Genomic DNA, 21,520 nt, shown 5'->3' with positions numbered 1-21,520 from the left:
TAATGAACAACGCTGTATACGGCGCAGAAAAGCGCACGCAAAACTTTACAAGTCTTGATTTTGCATGGAGTTAAGTATTTGGTTTTAATTTAAATTGATTGAGTGTTTTGAAAGCGCTAAGACTACTGAGAAAGCGGCAAGAAAGAAGGATTGGAATAAAGCGGAAAGGAAAGGTTTTTACATGTGCAACCTATTCAATCCCTCCTAACCTAATTCCCACTGATGATCACTCCCTATATTCCCATGTTTAGTATCGCATGAATACCCCCCCCCCCCCGCTCTTAACGCTCTTATTATTTACTACTAGCAAGGCATGATCTTGCTAAAGAGAGTGGAATTTTCGTTTTGAAATCCTGTCGACTTAAGACGGTCTTTGCTGCATCGAAAACAATTGAACTTCAAGCGGAAAATTCTTTTTCGATTTACCGATCGCCCTTCAAAGATACTGCTAATTTAAGTCAATATGATACCAGTTTAGTAGAAGGTAAAATAATTGGTCAAGCAAAGCTTCCCTTTAAAGATCTCTTGAATTTGTTCCCTGAGACATCTATAGTAGTTTCTATAGTAACCGCATGGTTTTGTGTCTCAGGGAAATTGGTCTAGTTTGTCCATGTATATTAAATTTGACTTTTATTGCTTGTTGCAAAAGTTTTTTAATGTTTTTGTGTTTCAGGACATGTCAAGAGACGATTATTTTCCCCAGCTAAATGATGAGGGTAAGTGAAACTACACAACTTGACGCAATTCCTTAGCCAGCTCAAACTATATTTCATCTTGGAGTGTACTCCAGTTAACGTGCAGTTACTTGTCCCTGAAAATAAACAGGAGGCTCGGTAATGTGCGTTCGCATATGATGTTCCGACCCCGCTTAACCACGTTTTTGAGTTAATTATCATTTGGTAGATAATTAACTCAAAAAATTTGGTTGAGCGGGGTCGAAACATCATATGCGAACGCACATTACCCAACCTCCCGTTTATTAGCTTGAGGAGTTAAAAAACTTTCAAAAATTCATATACTGTTTAAAAATAATTTTTGTATCCATTTAGAAAAAGCCATTTGAGCTCAAACCACTCAACAAATTAAATAATAATTCATTAGAGGGCCAATGATACCTGCCATTAAGGAGAGTAAGAGACAAGACAAACTCAAAACAGAAAACAACAAGCCTAACTTAAGACCAAAACTCAATGCCTATCTTTAAAAAAAAACGTCATGAAAAGTCAAAATAGCATCAGATAAAAACTAAACTTAAGACCAAAACTCAATGCCTATCTTCAAAAAAAACGTCATGAAAAGTCAAAATAGCATCAGATAAAAACTAAACTAAACCAAATGACTTGAGTTTCACCAGAAATGATATGAGACCTGTCTTTTAGGAGAATAATTAAAACGCAGACCAAAAACAAAAAGGGCAAAGTTAAAAAATATGTTTATATTTTCGAAAACAATCATGTTCGAAGTCATTGAAGTCATTAGCTATTACCTGAAATCCTTCAATCGCTTAAAACGAAGCCAATGGTATCTGTCATTATCCAGAATGTCTTCCGACTACAAAAAGGACAAATACAGCCAGAAATCAAAAAGTTAATTCAATTTTGCGAGGAAGCGGCTTCGAAGCCTATGAAATCAATCTATTCATGAGCCTTCTATTTGACTTGAAAGCAAATGCGTCCCCCTTTTTTCCAACGCTAAAGATAGCAGAAATAACGTCAAAAGTGGCCAAATCTCCTAAAAATATTTTTCTTAATACACACTTTCTAAAACCAAGTCATAATAACAACCATAAGCTTTCAACGAAAAATTAGTAACTTGTCAGTGATTAGAAAGTCACTTTGACTTGTCCATAGTCAGACTATGCCGATAAACTACAAATTAACAACGAAAGTCACCAAAAAAATTTTAAGCACAGCTCCCCGTTATAATTCTAATATATTTGAATTGTTAAATCCAGAACTAGACCAGAACTGCTCTTGTTTTTGCTGCCTCTCCATTTAACCAAAACTTTTCCGATTGTAACCAAATTAGCTTACTTGACCCAAAAGTCAATGTATCAAAAATAAATTTTGGATACTTATCGACATATAATATCGAAAAACCCGTTGTCTTTCATTTGAAAGCATTAGATAGTTTCCTTTTAGTTCCTTAGAAACAAAATTAGAAATTTGATAACTTAGATGTACTCATAAGACTACAAAAAGAACATCAAATACTGGCAAAACTCAAGAATTCCTTAAAAATTTCAGAGCACAATATGTCGGAGTCATAAAACCACGAGCTTTTCTCAGAGCACTATATTTTAATTGGAACTCACTTGAACATAATGGAACCTTTTGTTATCTGATGTTTGAAATGAAGACTGACTTACCTGTAATTGGGATGAAGAATGCAAATAGTTTAAAAACAGACCCAATATTCAAAATGAACCTTTCTTGAAACAATTTGTCATTTTTCATTTAAAAAAATGCAAAATTTTCAAAAATTTTAGCCAAAATTTTAACGGAAACAGTTGGTTCAGACATTTCATCAATTCTTTTTTATCTTTAAACCTAAAACCAATGAGACTATCGTTGACAATTTTATCACGGTTTGGCAAAAATTGATCAAATTTTTGCGAAAAATGTGAATACAACAACGAAAGTTAGGCTAAAGTTGACAAAAATTTTAACTTACGTTACTCCTAGAAAAAGCGAAATGCAAAAAAAAACTTTTTAATTTGAAGATCTACGCTTGACAAGCTTTCTAATGATCCACTCACTTCTGTTCTATGAATATATATCGATCAGCGAAAATTGAGAACAAAGAAATTCATTGAGTATATAGTGCCACTCCACTAAGTGAGTCGGAACAATTTTAGTCGTGAATTAAATCTGTTTATGTCCTAAAGCATGGATAAATGGATCAATAAATTTACCAATCGCAGACAGTTGAGTATTTCATTAATTGTCCTACGTTCTTCTCAAAAAAATGTAAGAACTAAATACCATACTCCACTTCTTATATTGCGACAAATTTTGACTTCTTCGACACTTCGTGAATCAAGTAATGAAGTGTCATTTAAAGTTCAAAGGTAACTGTGCCTAGAAGTCAACTCGAAAAAAATTCAAAAACGTCCTTTAAAAGTGATTGGATCATAAATTTTGACAATTTTGAACCTGCTTTCGACTACTTTGGAAATATCTCATCTAATTGGCTGAACCGCCTGTCGCTTTTCGATAAAAATAAACAATTGTTTCGAAACAAGTGGAGCGAAAAAGCGAGTGGTTGTAAGGCGTATTTTTGGCTAAATTTCCAAAGTAGTGAGAAAATGGTGTTCGATCAAAAATTCGCTCTTGTTTGTGGTTTTTTTGTTCACATGAGGCATTTTGACATTGATTTTTACTGTTTTTCTTTTCATTTTTTGGGTCTGATTTTCTAAATGATCTTCCCAATCCATTCATAGTCCATTCTAAGTCTCTATTTTTTCGTTAAATCAATGAAAATTTTTTAAATTGTGTCAGTACTTTTTGCGCTCTTACAATCCAAGAACTGGCTTGCATTGGTGCTGTCTTTTTATTTTGTTTTAAGATCTTTTCACACCTTTTTCCATGACTTAGCTTTAAAAATGGGATAAACAGGTAAGCGGGAATTGAGTTTAATTAGAGGCCCTTAGCGGGTTTAAGTAGTCCTTCAAGTGCTTTGAGTGGGGCAGCTGCTGGGAAGGCCGTGATTCAAGGTTAAAAGGTCATTTTAAGGAGTTTCTGAGCCCAAAACTGTGCAATTCCTCAGGTTTCGTTTTTCGAGTTTTTGTTTGACCAGTCCTAAATTGACGTTTCTAAAAGTTGATAAACGTCGTTAGCAGCGCATAATTACTTTTATGATAATTTTGTGAGCTATGCCTTTTGGCACAAATACGCAAAATTATACTAATACTTGCATTTTTTTGCATGTTTTTTTGACAATTTTTGTCATTTTTTGAGTTCTTCGAGCCCAGTAGGGCAAAGGAGCCTCCTCGAGGGTTGTATAATACGTTACTGCATAGTTTTTGGTTTTAATTGAATGGTTTTCACCGTTTTGAGATTTCGAATTTTAGCAATCATTTGATAAAAATGGCAATTTTCATTGTTTTTTGCATTTGTTTGTCATTTTGGAGTTTTCTCAGCCCCCGGAGTAAAGAAAACTCCGCTAGGTTTTGATAATAGGTTACTGCATAATTTCTAGTTACAATGGAATTTTTTTCATCAATTTTATGTTACCATATTTTGCCACTTTTTGATAAAATGTTGCAAGTTTTCAAATTTTTGTCAAATCATTTTTATCATTTTTTTTTAATTTTTCAGCCCCCGGGGGCAAAGGAAGCGTCTAGGGAAAATGATCTGGGGTCTCGTAATGGGTTACTGCATGGTTTCTGGTGGCAATTGGTTTTCAACATTTTAATATCACTAGTTGCAAGAAATTATTTCAAATTCTCTGAAAATTATCATGTTTTTTGGGCCAGTGAACCATTTTAGGCTTGAAGTTCGGTTACTGAATAGTTTTCGATGACAATGAAATGGTTTTGAAGATATTAATATCACGAATTTTTGCATCATTTCATTAAAATTTAAAATAATGTAATTTTTGTCATTTTCTGCGTTTATCGATCTTCAAGGGCCAATTTACCTTTTTTAAAATTCTTTTTTATTAATATTGCGAAGTTTAGAAAGTTAAAGAAATTTTTGCTATGTTTATTTATTCATGGTTTTGCATACTTTTTCTATCTTTAGTGGCCGATTAACTCCTTTCACGTCTTGTGTGGGTTAATTGGTATATTTTAGTGGATGAAACCTGATCTTCTGGAAAAATGCAATGATTATGTTTTTGTTTAGTTTGTTTGATTGTTTTAGTTTTTCCAATTTATAGCAATAGTTATAGCAAAGGTTATGACATTGATTGTATTTTTGTTTAGTTTGGTTGTTTTAGGTTCTCCACTTTTGGAACTGTTTGCCTTTTTGGCTGCCATTATTCAATTGAACTGTTGGTCAGATGCTGTAGTTTCATTCAACTCTTTGAATTGTATTTCGGGACTTGTCCTGCTATGTTTTTCCTTCTTTCTTTCTCTATCTCTGTCTATCCAGAGCTTTCAGCTCATTAGCATGATTAGATTTTGATTATATGTGACTTACTTTTCAAAAAAATGACTTGCAATTTAAAATCTATTTTGAATTATTTTAGGATGTGTAATTAAGTTCCCGAATAAAAAGACTTCGGCTTTGTGAAATTGACCAATTCATATCAATTTATCGTTGAAAGTTTTCATAGTATTTTATAAGTGTCACCGGTAACTTTTTCAACTCAGCTTGGCCTTTTACTATGTGTATTTTACGGCGTGCAAGTCTCTTTTGTGCGGTTCCGGCAATCTGCCGTCTATGTTTTATCCTGTTTTCTCAATTATTTGCTATGTTGTTCACTCTTCAATAATTATTCATTACAATTTTTCGGATAACAATTTTCCTTTCTGAAACGTTTGCTAAAAGTATTTCTAATTTCGAAAAAACGTAACTATTTCTTGTAGGTGTCAGAGGGCTGATAACTGGACAATTATCAAAACATTTAATTTCTAGGTAATCCTCAAGGCTGAATTGTTTGACAATACAGTACATATTAATGCCAATAACTCTTCAGTGGCCCGTTCGTCCAGCTATTTGATGAGAATGCTCTCAGATTAGTAGACACAAAAGTCATTATTTTTAAAGAAGATGTCTACATTTATTACCCTCACCCAATAAATTGTCACTTTCTAGGCTAAGATTGATTTTGATGAGTTTTTCATTTGCGTTTAGAACAAGCGAAAATGCTGTCATACCTAGACACTGTCTTGAAAGAAATGAGTGTCGAAATCCAAATCCGCCGTAGCCTTCCTACTCCACTAAGCGAAGAGTATATCCTTACGCACAATAATGACGATATCAAGGAAAGACTCGTTCTAATGTACAATGAGTCGCACCAAGAGACAGAAGTTCCACCAGATAGCCTCAGTCACTATTCAGGGGCACGTTCAACCTCTACCTCCCGCTCAGGATCAAGTAAGTACAAAATATGAATCAAAATTTTTACATTTAACGTTTTTGTACGTATAAAAACGAACAGCCCAATATGAATTATCTTCATAATTTTCAAAAAATAAATTTACATGATTTGCTATGTTTGATGCATAGGGATTGGTACGTATTTGTTGAACCTTTGTTTATATTCCTGAACTCAATAATTGCAACGAAAATGGCTGCGACTTATAAACCAAAAATTCTGTACCGATATACGACTGTAGTGATCCGATTTGAAAAACTCTGAATGAGAGGTATACTACCAATCTCTACAAGCAGTGAATACCATTATAATAATTCAACACTCACAATAGTAGAAATCGTAATTTATTTGATATAATATGAGCATGATTTAATTTCTATCGAGCGAAGATTGAATCAATTATTGTATTGGTGGGTGTCTTTTTGCCAAACGATGATGTGTGCTGGGTTTTTAATTTGAGAAACCAAGTTTAAATTTAGTTGTATTTTAGGACCACAATCTCTGTACGACTACGAAACGTCCGTGCAAAGTTTAGCGGCTGATCTTCATTTGAGGTATTCAAATTTTGATGTTGCCTGCATCCGAGATATAATTGGCGAATGTATGAAAGAAAACAACTATGACGAGGCCGTGTTTGAAGAGACGAGAATTAAGGTATCGGAACTGCTGCAGGAATGGACCAGACAACAGAATGACAGTGTTGTTCAGAGAAATTTTTCCTCAAGTCATTTGGCCCATAGTCACTCTGTTGACCCATACAACTATCAGCCTCATTTCAATCCTTCTACGCCGTTTCCTGGTTCTCGCAGCGCCCACGTGAGTATCATGTTCTACGATAATACATGTTTTCTTCCTCGTGAAGCATTTTTTTTGTCAAAAATGTTAAAATTTGGATAAAAATATAACTTTTTTGTCAATTTTCTTGCAGTTGTTGTTTTCGAAATTGGGACAGTGTGAGAACCTAATAGTATTGGCTGGCTTAGTATTGTGTGAGCAATTTAATTTTCTCGGTCGCTCCGGAGAAAACTTTTTGTTTAATAGCCGCCCTCATCTTTTCAGACGGCTATTATAGCGCTCCTATTTTTTTACAATTCAATGTCTTTTTTTAAGATCTGTTCACATATTTTCATGATTTCTGAAGTCAAATTGGAGTAAGGATTTTGGTCACGCCGAAACAGGAAATGGAGTGAAAAAGCGAGTTGTTTTGCGGCGTGAAATGTTTTCGCTCTAAATTTAAAGTAGAGTGAGAAAACGGTGTTTGAACAAAAATTCGCTTTCTCACTAGTGGTTTTTTCTCGCTAATGGTTCACATGCGGCTATTTCACTTTAATTTTTACTGTTTTTTTCAATTTTTGGACCGGATTTTTTTCTAAATGGTTTTCCCAATCCATTCATAGGCCGTTCTAGGTCTAGTTTTCTGTTAAGTCAATGAAAATTCTTTGAATTGTACGTCAGGACTTGTCCTGCTGTGTTTTTTACTTCGTCGAACAAAAAAATGTTTCGCTTTACCTCATTTGGCCGCTTTTTCAACATTTTGCGTTAAATCTTTTTGGCTTCTCTGGGCTAGTTTTTCTCTTCTCTTATTCTGCTAAAAGTGATTTTGAACATCAGTTGTTCAGCAAAGGAATTCAAAATGAACAGAGTCTGTATAAAAAATTGAAGTCAAATAGAAACGGGATAAATCCATAAAGCCCTATTTTAGATGCCCGCTATTTGAGCGTCGTTCCTATAATTATTAGTTAGTTACCATCTCTAATGCTCATTGGTACTGGTAGTAGCCCCTGTAGCCTCTCTCTAAGAAACAGAAGTATGTTCAACTACAAAATGCCATCAAAATAAATCGGACGTAAAATATGTTTTTTCTACAAAAATTTTTGTCACGCTCCTATTTCGTCCCTCATAGTTACGTGATGATATTCCTTAAAATATCCATAATTAAGTGCTTTATATTAATTAATATTCATTTAGTTTCAAGGCCATATATAGCCAGTATTTCCATCTAGGCCTGTAACCTCTAATTTGTTTATGTTTACGAAAAACAACCGCAGAGTGACAGTTTAATAGCAAACATATCAAGTGCCTAAAAGCCTCAATATTTACTTTTTTGAGTTTCTTGATGATAAATTCGCATAATTAGTAAATAACTTCATGAGAGATTATATGTACTTGGTGAAGTAATTATTCTGATAAAGTAGGTGCTAATACGGAACTTGTATATGTACTTAACAAACATCAAGAGACGTACAAAAGCCGGAAATTGCCCAACTTGAAAATCAGTAAATATTTGCGAAGAACCAATACAACTCAAGGCACAGTCCTGCGGACCCAACTATGACCAGAACACCGGAGAACGAGCCTGACTATCAGTTGCTAATAAAACTCAGCAAAAACTAAAACTTATTCTATCATTGAAAACTTTGGCTTTATTTTCTGATTTATTAATTAAAGATTGAACTGGAAATTCTCTCTAAAATTAATAAGTTAAAACAGGCTACATTAGAGTTATAATATGGCTAAATAAAGTTCTAAAAACCAAGGCAACTAGTGGATATATCGCGCATCCGACCCGCTCAATAAAAGGCTATTACTAGCTAAGTTTAAAATATATCCGCTAAAAATCGCACTGTGAAACACCAAAATAAGTCCTTGCAAAATGTCTGTTATTATAATTATTTGCTTCGAATAATTACCTCAAAAACATCGTAAAGTCAACCTTTAAAAGTCAGTGCGTAACATGGTGACAGGAGTTATTAACTGTTTCCCAGTTTAACGGACCGAAATTCTGAATAATTCCTTGATAAATTCGCATCTTTCCTTTTTTCTTCCGACATTTTCTTCTTTTGCCTTTTCTCCATTACCTTAAGAGACTCCAATCATCCAGACCAGCATCCAGCACTTCCTTTCCGAGCAAGACGATAATGCAGAAAGCAGTAACAAAGGAAAGAATGGGTGAAAACTGTGTTTGTGTCTTTGTGGACAAAATGCAAGAATAATTCAAAAGTGTTTGAGTGGACAATAACTGGAATAAACTCAACCACAGCCGCCACAACGGACAAAAACAACACAGGGTATTTGCAAACGAGGATATTGTGAGTTAATGAATTTGTAAAATTAATTTTGGTGCTTTATTTATGTCAATTTATAAAGAACAAATTCTCCCCGCTATTAATAATTGTCGCGCTTCCCCCAATTTTGTTGAACATATCGAAGGCAATAACATCAACTACACCCATAACAGCAATAAAACACAAGCTCAGATAGTAAGCGCCTTTTCCTCTTCAGCTTATAAATCCATCGTAATTTATGTGCTAGATAAAGATGATAAACGTGTAGCAATTTATTGGACAGCAAAAAGCTTAAATCAGAAATCTCGCAAATTTGTTCTTATTCGTAACAAACTTCAATCTGACAGAGATTTTAACCTTGACAACATCATTACTGATTATCAGATAACATCAGAATAAGCTAAAGTACTGAAACCATCACTTAAACATTAATTAAAAGAGGGCAAAACGAAAGTTTAAACAAAAATAAAAAACAATTATATTTTATTTCCCCGCCCAGCTCCGGAGGTTAATGAATCAAAAAGTGACTTCGGTCATTATGCTGTTGCCTATTTGAGTGCAGCTTCCACAAGGCCTGTGCGGTCGTGGTCCCCACGAATTTTCCTAAACTAAGGGGCACTCTTTAGAGGTGAGACTTCGGCGGCCCATACGGCTTCAACGATATAAGTCTGACGATTCGACCGGAGCTTTAGGAATAGGTTTATAAGAAGCCCATCTTTATTATTCTCTGAACGAATGGTTTCAGTAGTTTCTTTTCTGATATTCTTGTGCTACTCACTTAACTGTTTTCATCTCTTAAAACCCCTTAATCTCTCCATTAAGTTAAGTTGAGTGTGCTATTTAATACTTTAGAACAAAAGTGAGACTGATTGGACGAAAAGTATATAATCTAATCGGGTAAAAACAAAATGGCACACGCGCAGATCAACATCACGCCTTTTTCTGGATCCGAAACGGACAATTTTAACGAGTTTGAACAAGTAATAACAGGTGCAATCGGAGTTGCAGCAACCGCAAACGCGCAACAAGCGAACTTTCTGCAATTACATTTAAAAGGAGACGCTTTACGATACTTCTTAACCCTACCAGAGGCTACCAGACTAGTTTTCGAAGGCAGTATAACAGCTCTAAGAAATAGATTCACGCAGGATGACTTGAGAGAGATCAGAATTATAAAGTTAGAAAACCAAAAGTTCAATCCAAAAACAGACACTGTAAAAAATTTCTTAGTAAAGTTAAGAACTGAAGCCAATAAAGCATATCCAGCACCTGAAATAGTAGTAGCGCCAGCTGGACATGGTGACCCAGAAGCTCGTAGATTCGAAAGAGAGACAGCAGCAAGAGATTCTGCCCTTCAGATGTCAGAAAGTCGAAAAAATGAGCAAATAAAGCGCTTCTTTATTAAGTCTATGCCAAATTGGCTTAAGCCTAAGCTCTTAGAAAGGCCAGAAACAGATACAATAGATCAGTTATGCACCTTAGCTAGCCAACAAATTGCAATTAGGGAGATGTGCAACAGAGAAGAGTACTTCGACGACGGTTTTAATGAAATAACGCAAACAAATACTGATAAAATGTTAAAAGCAATAACTACTATTTCAAATAAACATGTAAAGGCATTAGAAGTAATAAAGAAAGATTTAATGGAAGCAACAAATGTAACATTGCGATTGCCAAAACCAGGCCTACAGTATGTAATTCTTTGCGATGCTAGTTACCACGGTGCAGGTTTTGTACTAATGGTGGAAGACTACGTAAACGAAACAGGAAAGAAAGAAAAGAAAACATATGCTCCCGTATCGTTTGGATCGCATTTGTTTAATGCTACGCAATTAAAGTTCTCAATTTACTACAAAGAGTTCTTAGCATTGTATTACGCGCTGGACTACTTCTCGCACTACATTTGGGGATCAAGTAAACAAGTAATTATACTAACTGACAACAAAAGCCTTACACAATTCTTTCAGTCAAAAGTGATACCGCCATCTCTTTGGAATTGTTTAGACAGAATACTCGCATTTAATATAGTAATTGCTCACATTCCTGGACGTGCTAATTACGTCGCAGATTTTCTCTCTAGAATGGAGAATGACAAAACAGCAACAATGTCTTTAAAGTTAACAGATAGAATTCCAGTCAGAGAAATAGAAATAGATACTGAAGCACAAAATCCTGATATTGAACTGAACGTATTATTTGATACTGAAAACTTTAGTGACGAAATAAATAGTGAAGAAGTTAACTTTCTCAAAAAATTTGGATATTATGAAGACTACAAAAAACGTCAAAGTAACTTAACAGTAACAGAAATTCAAGGGCTATTTAAACTAAAAAGAAAAACAGAAATAAATTCAATTGAGTACCCAAATCCATTAGATGAGTTTCCAGACCTTACAGACAACTTAATTAGTCTTGATTTAGCAGAAGAACAGCAAAAAGACACAGATATTAGAACAGTAATAAGGTGGATTCAACAAAATAATCAACAACCAGACTTAAAGTATGCTACAACAAGTTTAAAGAAGTATCACAAGCACTTAAACAGATTAATTCTTGAAGGGAATGTCTTATACCGGAATTTTTATGATGATACTGGAAAAGTACTTCATAAACAATTCTGTGTACCTAAGCATTTGTGGAATGAGACTATATATAGGCTCCATAATTCACAAACAGCAGGTCACTTAGGCATCAAAGCAACAATTCAGGAATTTAGAAAGCGATTTTATTATCCAGGCTTCACCGAACATTTCATTAGCTTCATCAAAAACTGCCTTACTTGTCTCCAATTGAACAGAGTACCAAAAACCCATATTACACCAAAGTTACAACCAGTCAGTTCACTGCAATCATATCCAGGAGATATGCTCCAAATAGATTTAGTAGGCCCCCTAAAGTCATCACAATATAAGTATGTTTTGAGTGCAATAGATGTCTTCACAAAGTACCTATTCGCAGTTCCATTAACAAATGGATATGCCAACACAGTAGCCCGAGAACTAGTAAAGGTGTTCTTCCAACACAGCTATATTCCTCAAACAATACTTAGTGACTTAGGAACTAACTTTACTTCTGAATTAATGTCAGAATTAGCAAGTTTACTAGAAGTAAAGTTAAAACATGCCTCACTAAAGCACCCTCAGACCATTGGAGCGGTAGAACGATCTCACGGACCACTGAAACGAATATTAAAACTCAATACTGAGGAACAATGGAAAGACTGGCACAAATATGTTCCTCTTGCAACTTTTATTCATAATACTTCATATCATTCAGCGACAAATTGTTGTCCTTCAACTTTATTCCATGGCAGAGAACCCATAAAACCCCTTGACATTAGGTTCTCCAGAAAAGTAATGGATGCAGTAGCAGTAAACTCTGACTTTGTAAATGAACTGCAAGACGCCATGATGCAAAAGTTTGGAGAAAACAAAGAAAAACTGACGACCGCATACTTGAAGTACAAGAAGTATTATGATCAAAAAGCATCAGCAAAACCAATTCCAGAAAAATCATTCTGTTTACTTTTAAATCCTATGCTATTAGAGCAATCAACAGTAATAACTTCCCAAGTTCAGAAATGGCTACCGCTATATAAAGTGGAAAAAGTCCTTACTGATTCTAATTACATCATTCGAAAAGTAAATACGAACTACACTCAATGTGTTCATCGCATCAGATTGAAGCCAATTAAGCCAAGTGAAACTCCTGAAGACCTCGAAGTCATCAACCCGGCAAACTTTCAACCTGATCCATCTAGAAGACAACACATGGAGCCAGAGCTTTTTGATAAATACATTCCAGAACTGATAAACGAACAAGAAAAGGAGATAAAACAAGCTACAAAAGAGAAACAAGATCCAGTCAGAGTGACCATAAATGTTCCCCTAGGTGGACCATTAGCAGGAGCAGCAGTAGCAGCACCTCCAGCAGCACCACCGGCCCCACCAAGTGTAGTAGCACCAGCAGTTAGACCACGAACTGCCCCAGTTAATCTTCCAGTAATTGATTCCTCAAGCTCAGATGAAGCAATTCCAAACTTATTTAATGAAAATAGCAGTTCAGACGAAAATTTAGCTTACCTAAACCTGGACGCAGAACAAATTGCCCGAATACCATTTAATCCGTTAATTGCTGACGAAATTAGACATCAAGAACCAGAAGTTCGTGTTCCTCTCGTATCATCTTCATCAGATGATGAAATGTTCCTACCAGCTCAACAGCCTCGCCCGTCAATAGAACCATTCGATAGTGACTCGCCTCCAGAAACACGTGAAGAACAATTTTTGTTAACTGATAGAAAATTAAGAGCCCGACCTTATCACCCTAAACGACAACCAGAAAAAAGTGCTTTCAAATCACCAGAATACCAACAGAAGAAAAATGTCCAAGGATTTAAAATAACTAGACAAATATGGTTACACGATGAAGATAGAACAAACCCTTACCTAACCAACCAAGTTAGAAGATCAGGCAGTCCTAGACCGAAAAACGCACGTGCCAGACTGGAACAAGAAGAAAAACGTGAAGCAATAAAAGCATCAGCACAAGCAGCACAACAGTCAAATACACCAAGTAGAGAGACAAAACTAGATCAAGTTAGAGCAAGTATAGCAAAATATTCAGGGAAAAAGACCAGCAGTTCAGCAAACAAACCAGTAACTAGATCTCAATCAAAAAAATCTTCACCAGGCTCATCTAATCAAAATTTAAACCATTTTAGTGAAGAAATAAATGCAACATATCTAAGTTCTCCAACAGATATCTTATATTCACCATACTCTTTTGCACACTGTATATCAGCAGACCTTGCAATGGCAAAGGGATTAGCCCGACAAGTCAAAAGCTGGTACCCAGCAGCCCCAAGTGCAATTAGACTCAGATATCCACCTGATATTGGCTCAGTTTTAATTTACTTCGACCCCATTTCTGAACGTTATATCTTCAGCTTAGTTACCAAATTCAGATACTACAACAAACCCACTTACGAATCAGTATTAGCAAGTCTCTATGAACTGAGAGAAATAGTAATAGATGCAGGAATTACACACTTAAGTCTTCCAAAACTCGCCAGTGGCTATGTTAAATTAGATTTTAACATCTTTTTGAGCTTATATGCCAAGTCTTCGACCCTCTACCCATAACCATCTATATCCATTAGCATGTACAGACCCAGTACAGTCTAGCAGCACCCTTCATTTGTCCAAAAAGTCCAACAAGCCTGAGCAACTGAGCCCTAAAGTCCAAAAATCGCCAAAAATTCGAAAAATTTTGACATCAAGTCCTAGTTATTTCGTTATATCTCCAGAACTACTTGTCTGAACCTGGATTAACCTATTGTTCTGAAAAGCCCTTATCCAGTAGAAGCGATTCCAGCTATTTTTGACCTCATTCGACCCGTTCTAGGTACCAAAAACTTAGCCTAAAATTGACCCTTCCGAAAATCCTAGGTTCACTTCAGAAAAATAGTCATAAAATTGTGAAAAATGCCCTGATCACCCCAAATTTTTGCGCTGCAGCATTTTTCAAGCCGAGGAACCGACATGCAAATTTTGAAGCGATTTGGAGAACTTTAAAAATTGAGTGACGCTGGAGCCTTCAATTTTTGACACTTTATAGCCTTAGACCATCCTACTGATCACGCTTGAGATCCCAGTACCCCAAAATCCAGCCAAAAATCAATAAAAGTTGAGTTATGACAAAAATACCGAACCCTACCAAAATGCGTTATAATTGATTTAAATGTAATGTAAATTATATCCCAAAAACATGCCAAAAACTGTCCCAAATGCCTCCAGCAGCTACCCCCAGAAAATAGCAGTTCATTAATGAAAATAGCAATTAATTTCATTAATGAAAATAGCAGTTCAGACGAAAATTTAGCTTACCTAAACCTGGACGCAGAACAAATTGCCCGAATACCATTTAATCCGTTAATTGCTGACGAAATTAGACATCAAGAACCAGAAGTTCGTGTTCCTCTCGTATCATCTTCATCAGATGATGAAATGTTCCTACCAGCTCAACAGCCTCGCCCGTCAATAGAACCATTCGATAGTGACTCGCCTCCAGAAACACGTGAAGAACAATTTTCGTTAACTGATAGAAAATTAAGAGCCCGACCTTATCACCCTAAACGACAACCAGAAAAAAGTGCTTTCAAATCACCAGAATACCAACAGAAGAAAAATGTCCAAGGATTTAAAATAACTAGACAAATATGGTTACACGATGAAGATAGAACAAACCCTTACCTAACCAACCAAGTTAGAAGATCAGGCAGTCCTAGACCGAAAAACGCACGTGCCAGACTGGAACAAGAAGAAAAACGTGAAGCAATAAAAGCATCAGCACAAGCAGCACAACAGTCAAATACACCAAGTAGAGAGACAAAACTAGATCAAGTTAGAGCAAGTATAGCAAAATATTCAGGGAAAAAGCCCAGCAGTTCAGCAAACAAACCAGTAACTAGATCTCAATCAAAAAAATCTTCACCAGGCTCATCTAATCAAAATTTAAACCATTTTAGTGAAGAAATAAATGCAACATATCTAAGTTTTCCAACAGATATCTTATATTCACCATACTCTTTTGCACACTGTATATCAGCCGACCTTGCAATGGCAAAGGGATTAGCCCGACAAGTCAAAAGCTGGTACCCAGCAGCCCCAAGTGCAATTAGACTCAGATATCCACCTGATATTGGCTCAGTTTTAATTTACTTCGACCCTATTTCTGAACGTTAGTTATATCTTCAGCTTAGTTACCAAATTCAGATACTACAACAAACCCACTTACGAATCAGTATTAGCAAGTCTCTATGAACTGAGAGAAATAGTAATAGATGCAGGAATTACACACTTAAGTCTTCCAAAACTCGCCAGTGGCTATGATAAATTAGATTTTAACATCTTTTTGAGCTTATATGCCAAGTCTTCGACCCTCTACCCATAACCATCTATATCCATTAGCATGTACAGACCCAGTACAGTCTAGCAGCACCCTTCATTTGTCCAAAAAGTCCAACAAGCCTGAGCAACTTAGCCCTAAAGTCCAAAAATCGCCAAAAATTCGAAAAATTTTGACATCAAATCCTAGTTATTTCGTTATATCTCCAGAACTACTTGTCTGAACCTGGATTAACCTATTGTTCTGAAAAGCCCTTATCCAGTAGAAGCGATTCCAGCTATTTTTGACCTCATTCGACCCGTTCTAGGTACCAAAAACTTAGCCTAAAATTGACCCTTCCGAAAATCCTAGGTTCACTTCAGAAAAATAGTCATAAAATTGTGAAAAATGCCCCGATCATCCCAAATTTTTGCGCTGCAGCATTTTTCAAGCCGAGGAACCGACATGCAAATTTTGAAGCGATTTGGAGAACTTTAAAAATTGAGTGACGCTGGAGCCCTCAATTTTTGACACTTTATAGCCTTAGACCATCCTACTGATCACGCTTGAGATCCCAGTACCCCAAAATCCCGCCAAAAATCAATAAAAGTTGAGTTATGACAAAAATACCGAACCCTACCAAAATGCGTTAAAATTGATTTAAATGTAATGTAAATTATATCCCAAAAACATGCCAAAAACTGTCCCAAATGCCTCCAGCAGCTACCCCCAGCTGCCACCTACATGGTATAACCTCAAACAACCATTTAAACCCAATATTTCCAAGTATATGTTGAAAAATGACGAAAAAACGAAAATTGCGCTTCTGCTTCAATCCTCCGCTTCAAAAATTTTGTCATTTTATTCTCCGCCTGAACCGATAAAAGCCACCTATACCCCCTACAACCCTAGTGCAACCCTCCACTAGCTTTGTAGTACCATAAAAACCAGTCCCAGCTCATCCCAGTATCAACCATGAAGACTTAAAACCAAATAAGCTCTGAAATCGCCACAATTTTATCAGGAAAAATTAAGTTATTTCCAGCTAGAGTCAGTATTATTCACTTCTGACAGCAATTAACCATACCACCAGCACGCCCACATCTATAGCTCTCAGAATATGCACTCCCAGCCCCCCAGTGCCAATACAAGCTGAGAAAAGTCTGCCAAAATAACGAAAATCACAAAATTTTAAGTGAAATTTCTGAAAAAAGTGATCAAAAATGCATCTTAATACCTGAATATGCCCGATTTTATTGTTAATTCAGTTAGCCCTACTCATGAGCAGTCCAACCATAGCAATATCAATCGTTCTGAACAAGTTTTTCATAGCCTCATAGCCAATAACCTATCCCCTATCTGAGCCTTTTCAAAAAACCCTGATTCACTGCAGCAAAAACGTTATAACTCGTGAAAAAATAGTTGAAACTGCCCAAATTTTTGCGCTGCAGGGTTTTTTGAGCCGATAAAGCGATTCAGCAATTTTCAGCTCAATCGAAGCATTTTAAAAATTGAGTGACGCTGGGCCCCTCAATTTTGGAGACTTTTTGAAAATTTACGAACAAGTTCATAAAATCCGAAATATTGATCGAAAACCTGATATTATTAGCTTAAAACATCCGCATGCTCAAGCTCTACACGCCCATATTAAAAATATTGAAAATTGTTAAGTAAAATGTTGAAATAATAACAAAAAACTGAAGCCTACCAAACTCTTCTTAAATTCGCCAAAATAGAGACAGATTTAGACCAGAAAAATAGTATCAAATAGCTGATTTATGAGCCCATATCCAATATTCGGTCTCCCTAGTAGTAGTTGCCTAAGCCTAATAAACCCATACAATTGCATAGAAATTCATAAATGTTGAAAAAAGTGAAAAAATCGAAAATCGCATATATCTGATCAAATTTAGCCCAAAATTCTAAAGTGAAAAACTCCACATAATAAAGTCAAATCATGCACCAAACTGCACCAATAGTTGCTACCAACATAGTACTCACTAGTATGACCCACAATTACTGTCAAAAATCAATTATCTCCGACCTATGTCAACTTATGCACAAAACATGATGCTTCAAGTAAAAATCTAGTAAATATCACAGAAAAACCGGCACAAAACACAAGTTATTCAACTTCAAAGCCACCCACATGCTACCCCTGATAGCCACAGATATCAGTACTAACAGTACTTAGGGCTAAGCCTGAGCAACTTAGCCCTAAAGTCCAAAAATCGCCAAAAATTCGAAAAATTTTGACATCAAATCCTAGTTATTTCGTTATATCTCCAGAACTACTTGTCTGAACCTGGATTAATCTATTGTTCTGAAAAGCCCTTATCCAGTAGAAGCGATTCCAGCTATTTTTGACCTCATTCGACCCGTTCTAGGTACCAAAAACTTAGCCTAACATTGACCCTTCCGAAAATCCTAGGTTCACTTCAGAAAAATAGTCATAAAATTGTGAAAAATTCCCCGATCACCCCAAATTTTTGCGCTGCAGTTTTTTTCAAGCCGAGGAACCGACATGCAAATTTTGAAGCGATTTGGAGAACTTTAAAAATTGAGTGACGCTGGAGCCCTCAATTTTTGACACTTTTCGAATCCGCTCGAATTCAATGATAGCTCCCACAAAAAAAACCCCAATTGACCCATTTTATAGCCTTAGACCATCCTACTGATCACGCTTGACATCCCAGTACCCCAAAATCCCGCCAAAAATCAATAAAAGTTGAGTTGTGACAAAAATACCGAACCCTACCAAAATGCGTTAAAATTGATTTAAATGTAATGTAAATTATATCCCAAAAACATGCCAAAAACTGTCCCAAATGCCTCCAGCAGCTACCCCCAGCTGCCACGTACATGGTATAACCTCAAACAACCATTTAAACCCAATATTTCCAAGTATATGTTGAAAAATGACGAAAAAACGAAAATTGCGCTTCTGCTTCAATCCTCCGCTTCAAAAATTTTGTCATTTTATTCTCCGCCTGAACCGATAAAAGCCACCAATTTTCAGCTCAATCGAAGCATTTTAAAAATTGAGTGACGCTGGGCCCCTCAATTTGGAGACTTTTTGAAAATTTACGAACAAGTTCATAAAATCCGAAATATTGATCGAAAACCTGATATTTTTAGCTTAAAACATCGGCATGCTCAAGCTCTACACGCCCATCTTAAAAATATTGAAAATTGTTAAGTAAAATGTTGAAATAATAACAAAAAACTGAAGCCTACCAAACTCTTCTTAAATTCGCCAAAATAGAGACAGATTTAGACCAGAAAAATAGTGTCAAATAGCTGATTTATGAGCCCACATCCAATATTCGGTCTCCCTAGTAGTAGTTGCCTAAGCCTAATAAACCCATACAATTGCATAGAAATTCATAAATGTTGAAAAAAGTGAAAAAATCGAAAATCGCATATATCTGATCAAATTTAGCCCAAAATTCTGAAGTGAAAAACTCCACATAATAAAGTCAAATCATGCACCAAACTGCACCAATAGTTGCTACCAACATAGTACTCACTAGTATGACCCACAATTACTGTCAAAAATCAATTATCTCCAACCTATGTCAACTTATGCACAAAACATGATGCTTCACAAGTAAAAATCTAGTAAATATCACAGAAAAACTGGCACAAAACACAAGTTATTCAACTTCAAAGCCACCAAAATGCTACCCCTGATAGCCACAGATATCAGTACTAACAGTTAGCACCTGATTTAGGCCACTAGAGAATCACCAGACTGACACATGTCTGGACGAAGCTCAATTAGTGGAAAAATCATGCCTGAAAATTCGCATTTTGGACCCAAAAATCAATGTTATGACCCGATAAATAGCTTCAAACCCTATAATTCACTAATATATATTAGTACCAAGCACAGACAGTACCATTTTAACCATTCAATACCGATAATGTTTGAACAGTGACGACTTATTTAGACCGAAATTTGATGATTCAAAAATAGCCAGGTTCAGATCACGAAAATAGTCATAACTTTGCGAAAAATACTTAAATTGCGCCAAATTTTTGCGCTGCAGGGTTTTCTGAGCCCCTGAAACGATCTACCAATTTTGAGCCCGATCGGAGCAATTTAAAAATTGAGTGACGCTGGAGCCCTCAATTTTTCGCATTTTTCGTTTTTTCATACATCAGTGATAAAGTTGACCAAAAAGTGCCCAAAAACCTGAATTTATAGCATAGTTATTCCCCACCGATGTCTACTGAGTGGGCCAAGCCAAAAAATTTGACCAAAGTTCAATAAAAATTGAAAAATTCACATATTTACCACACCAGCTCTGATGCGGAAAAATCACCAAAATTATGAAAAAATTACATGTGAAAATTAGTACCAAATACTCTTCCAAATCAGTCCAAATTACACACAAGTGCTGCTAACAACCAGGACAAGTATCTAGAACCATTAGAACCAGTCTATGATCAATAATTGACAAGTAAATTAAAGTTAATGCCCAAAAATCAAAAAAGTCGTTATGTCACCAAAATTTCACTTTCACAAATATGTCATTATAAAGTCACACACTGCAATTAAAATGTTACCACACGTTCACACACTTCACAGCTGCTAGTCCCAACAGTCAACACCAATTATCAAAGCTACAATTGACAAATAATAAGTAAAAACTCACCTATAAATGAAGTTAAGCTATATGATGAATACAATTGCACCGACACTAGTCATTTCTCATCGGCACTATCCTCAGCTACGGTACCACCACCACTAGTACACAGACCGGACTGACCCCTTGTCCTAGTAGAACGAGTCACGTACCGCTCAGCCTCATCCAACCTGTTTAAATGTCATTATAATGAACAAAAAGCCTCGAAATTACATAAAAAAACACGATAAATCTTCACAAAAACAGCTAAATACTCACTTTGGAAAGTCCACGATTGGCTCACAATGGTACCGATACTCATTGTCGATGAATTTCCCGATGCACTGGATCAATACAGCAGGAGCGGTGGCTTTAGCATTGATAGAATGCCTGTAACACACCCAGCCGCCCCCCATTTCCTCAGTATACTGCCAATAAATATTGACGTTGCATCCCAGGAAAGAAGCCATACCGACAAACTAAACAACAAAACCTCAAAGAGTACCTACCTACACATGCACATATCAAAATTAACAGTAATTACAATAAAACTTTACCCAGAACTCGGCCAACGACCCATTATCTTCACTCTCAGCAATCTCATACTCCGACACAAAGTACCCTAACTGGTCCTTTACAAGCTCAGAGAATCCAGGCGAACGCATCTTGGCCACAATAGCCAAGCGTAGAGCGCGAACATTATGCTTGGGAACCTTCCTGTCTTCAACAAAGCAAACAAATGTGAATTAAAGTAATAAACTTAGTGAAAATTGCGACAAAACACAACAAATACCTGACTTCCGACCAGTTAAAGTGTAGTACAGAGCACTGAGAGCACACAGACCACCAACTTCGGCCCTCACACCAGCCGCACCGAGCCATTTTGGAGTT

General features: G+C 36.1%; 2 protein-coding genes across 2 annotated transcripts in view; both read left to right on the top strand.

The window, feature by feature from the left end:
- LOC142353219 (uncharacterized) overlaps positions 1–21,520 on the top strand; it is a 511,758-nt gene that overhangs the window by 312,997 nt on the left and 177,241 nt on the right. The window lies entirely within an intron of this gene.
- The window catches only part of LOC142352982 (uncharacterized), a 63,978-nt gene that overhangs the window by 33,855 nt on the left and 8,603 nt on the right, over positions 1–21,520 (top strand). The window contains exons 2-4 of the mRNA XM_075405150.1: positions 674–716; positions 5,802–6,044; positions 6,536–6,861. Of these exons, the coding sequence (XP_075261265.1) occupies positions 674–716; positions 5,802–6,044; positions 6,536–6,861 (612 nt within the window). The remainder of the gene's footprint in view (positions 1–673; positions 717–5,801; positions 6,045–6,535; positions 6,862–21,520) is intronic.

The sequence above is a fragment of the Convolutriloba macropyga genome, chromosome 14 (genome assembly GCF_964194025.1).
Source record: "Convolutriloba macropyga chromosome 14, txConMacr16.3, whole genome shotgun sequence".
Lineage (NCBI taxonomy): Eukaryota > Metazoa > Xenacoelomorpha > Acoela > Convolutidae > Convolutriloba > Convolutriloba macropyga.
The sequence above is the reverse complement of the archived record's forward strand: the minus strand, read 5'-3'. Positions and strand labels throughout refer to the sequence as shown.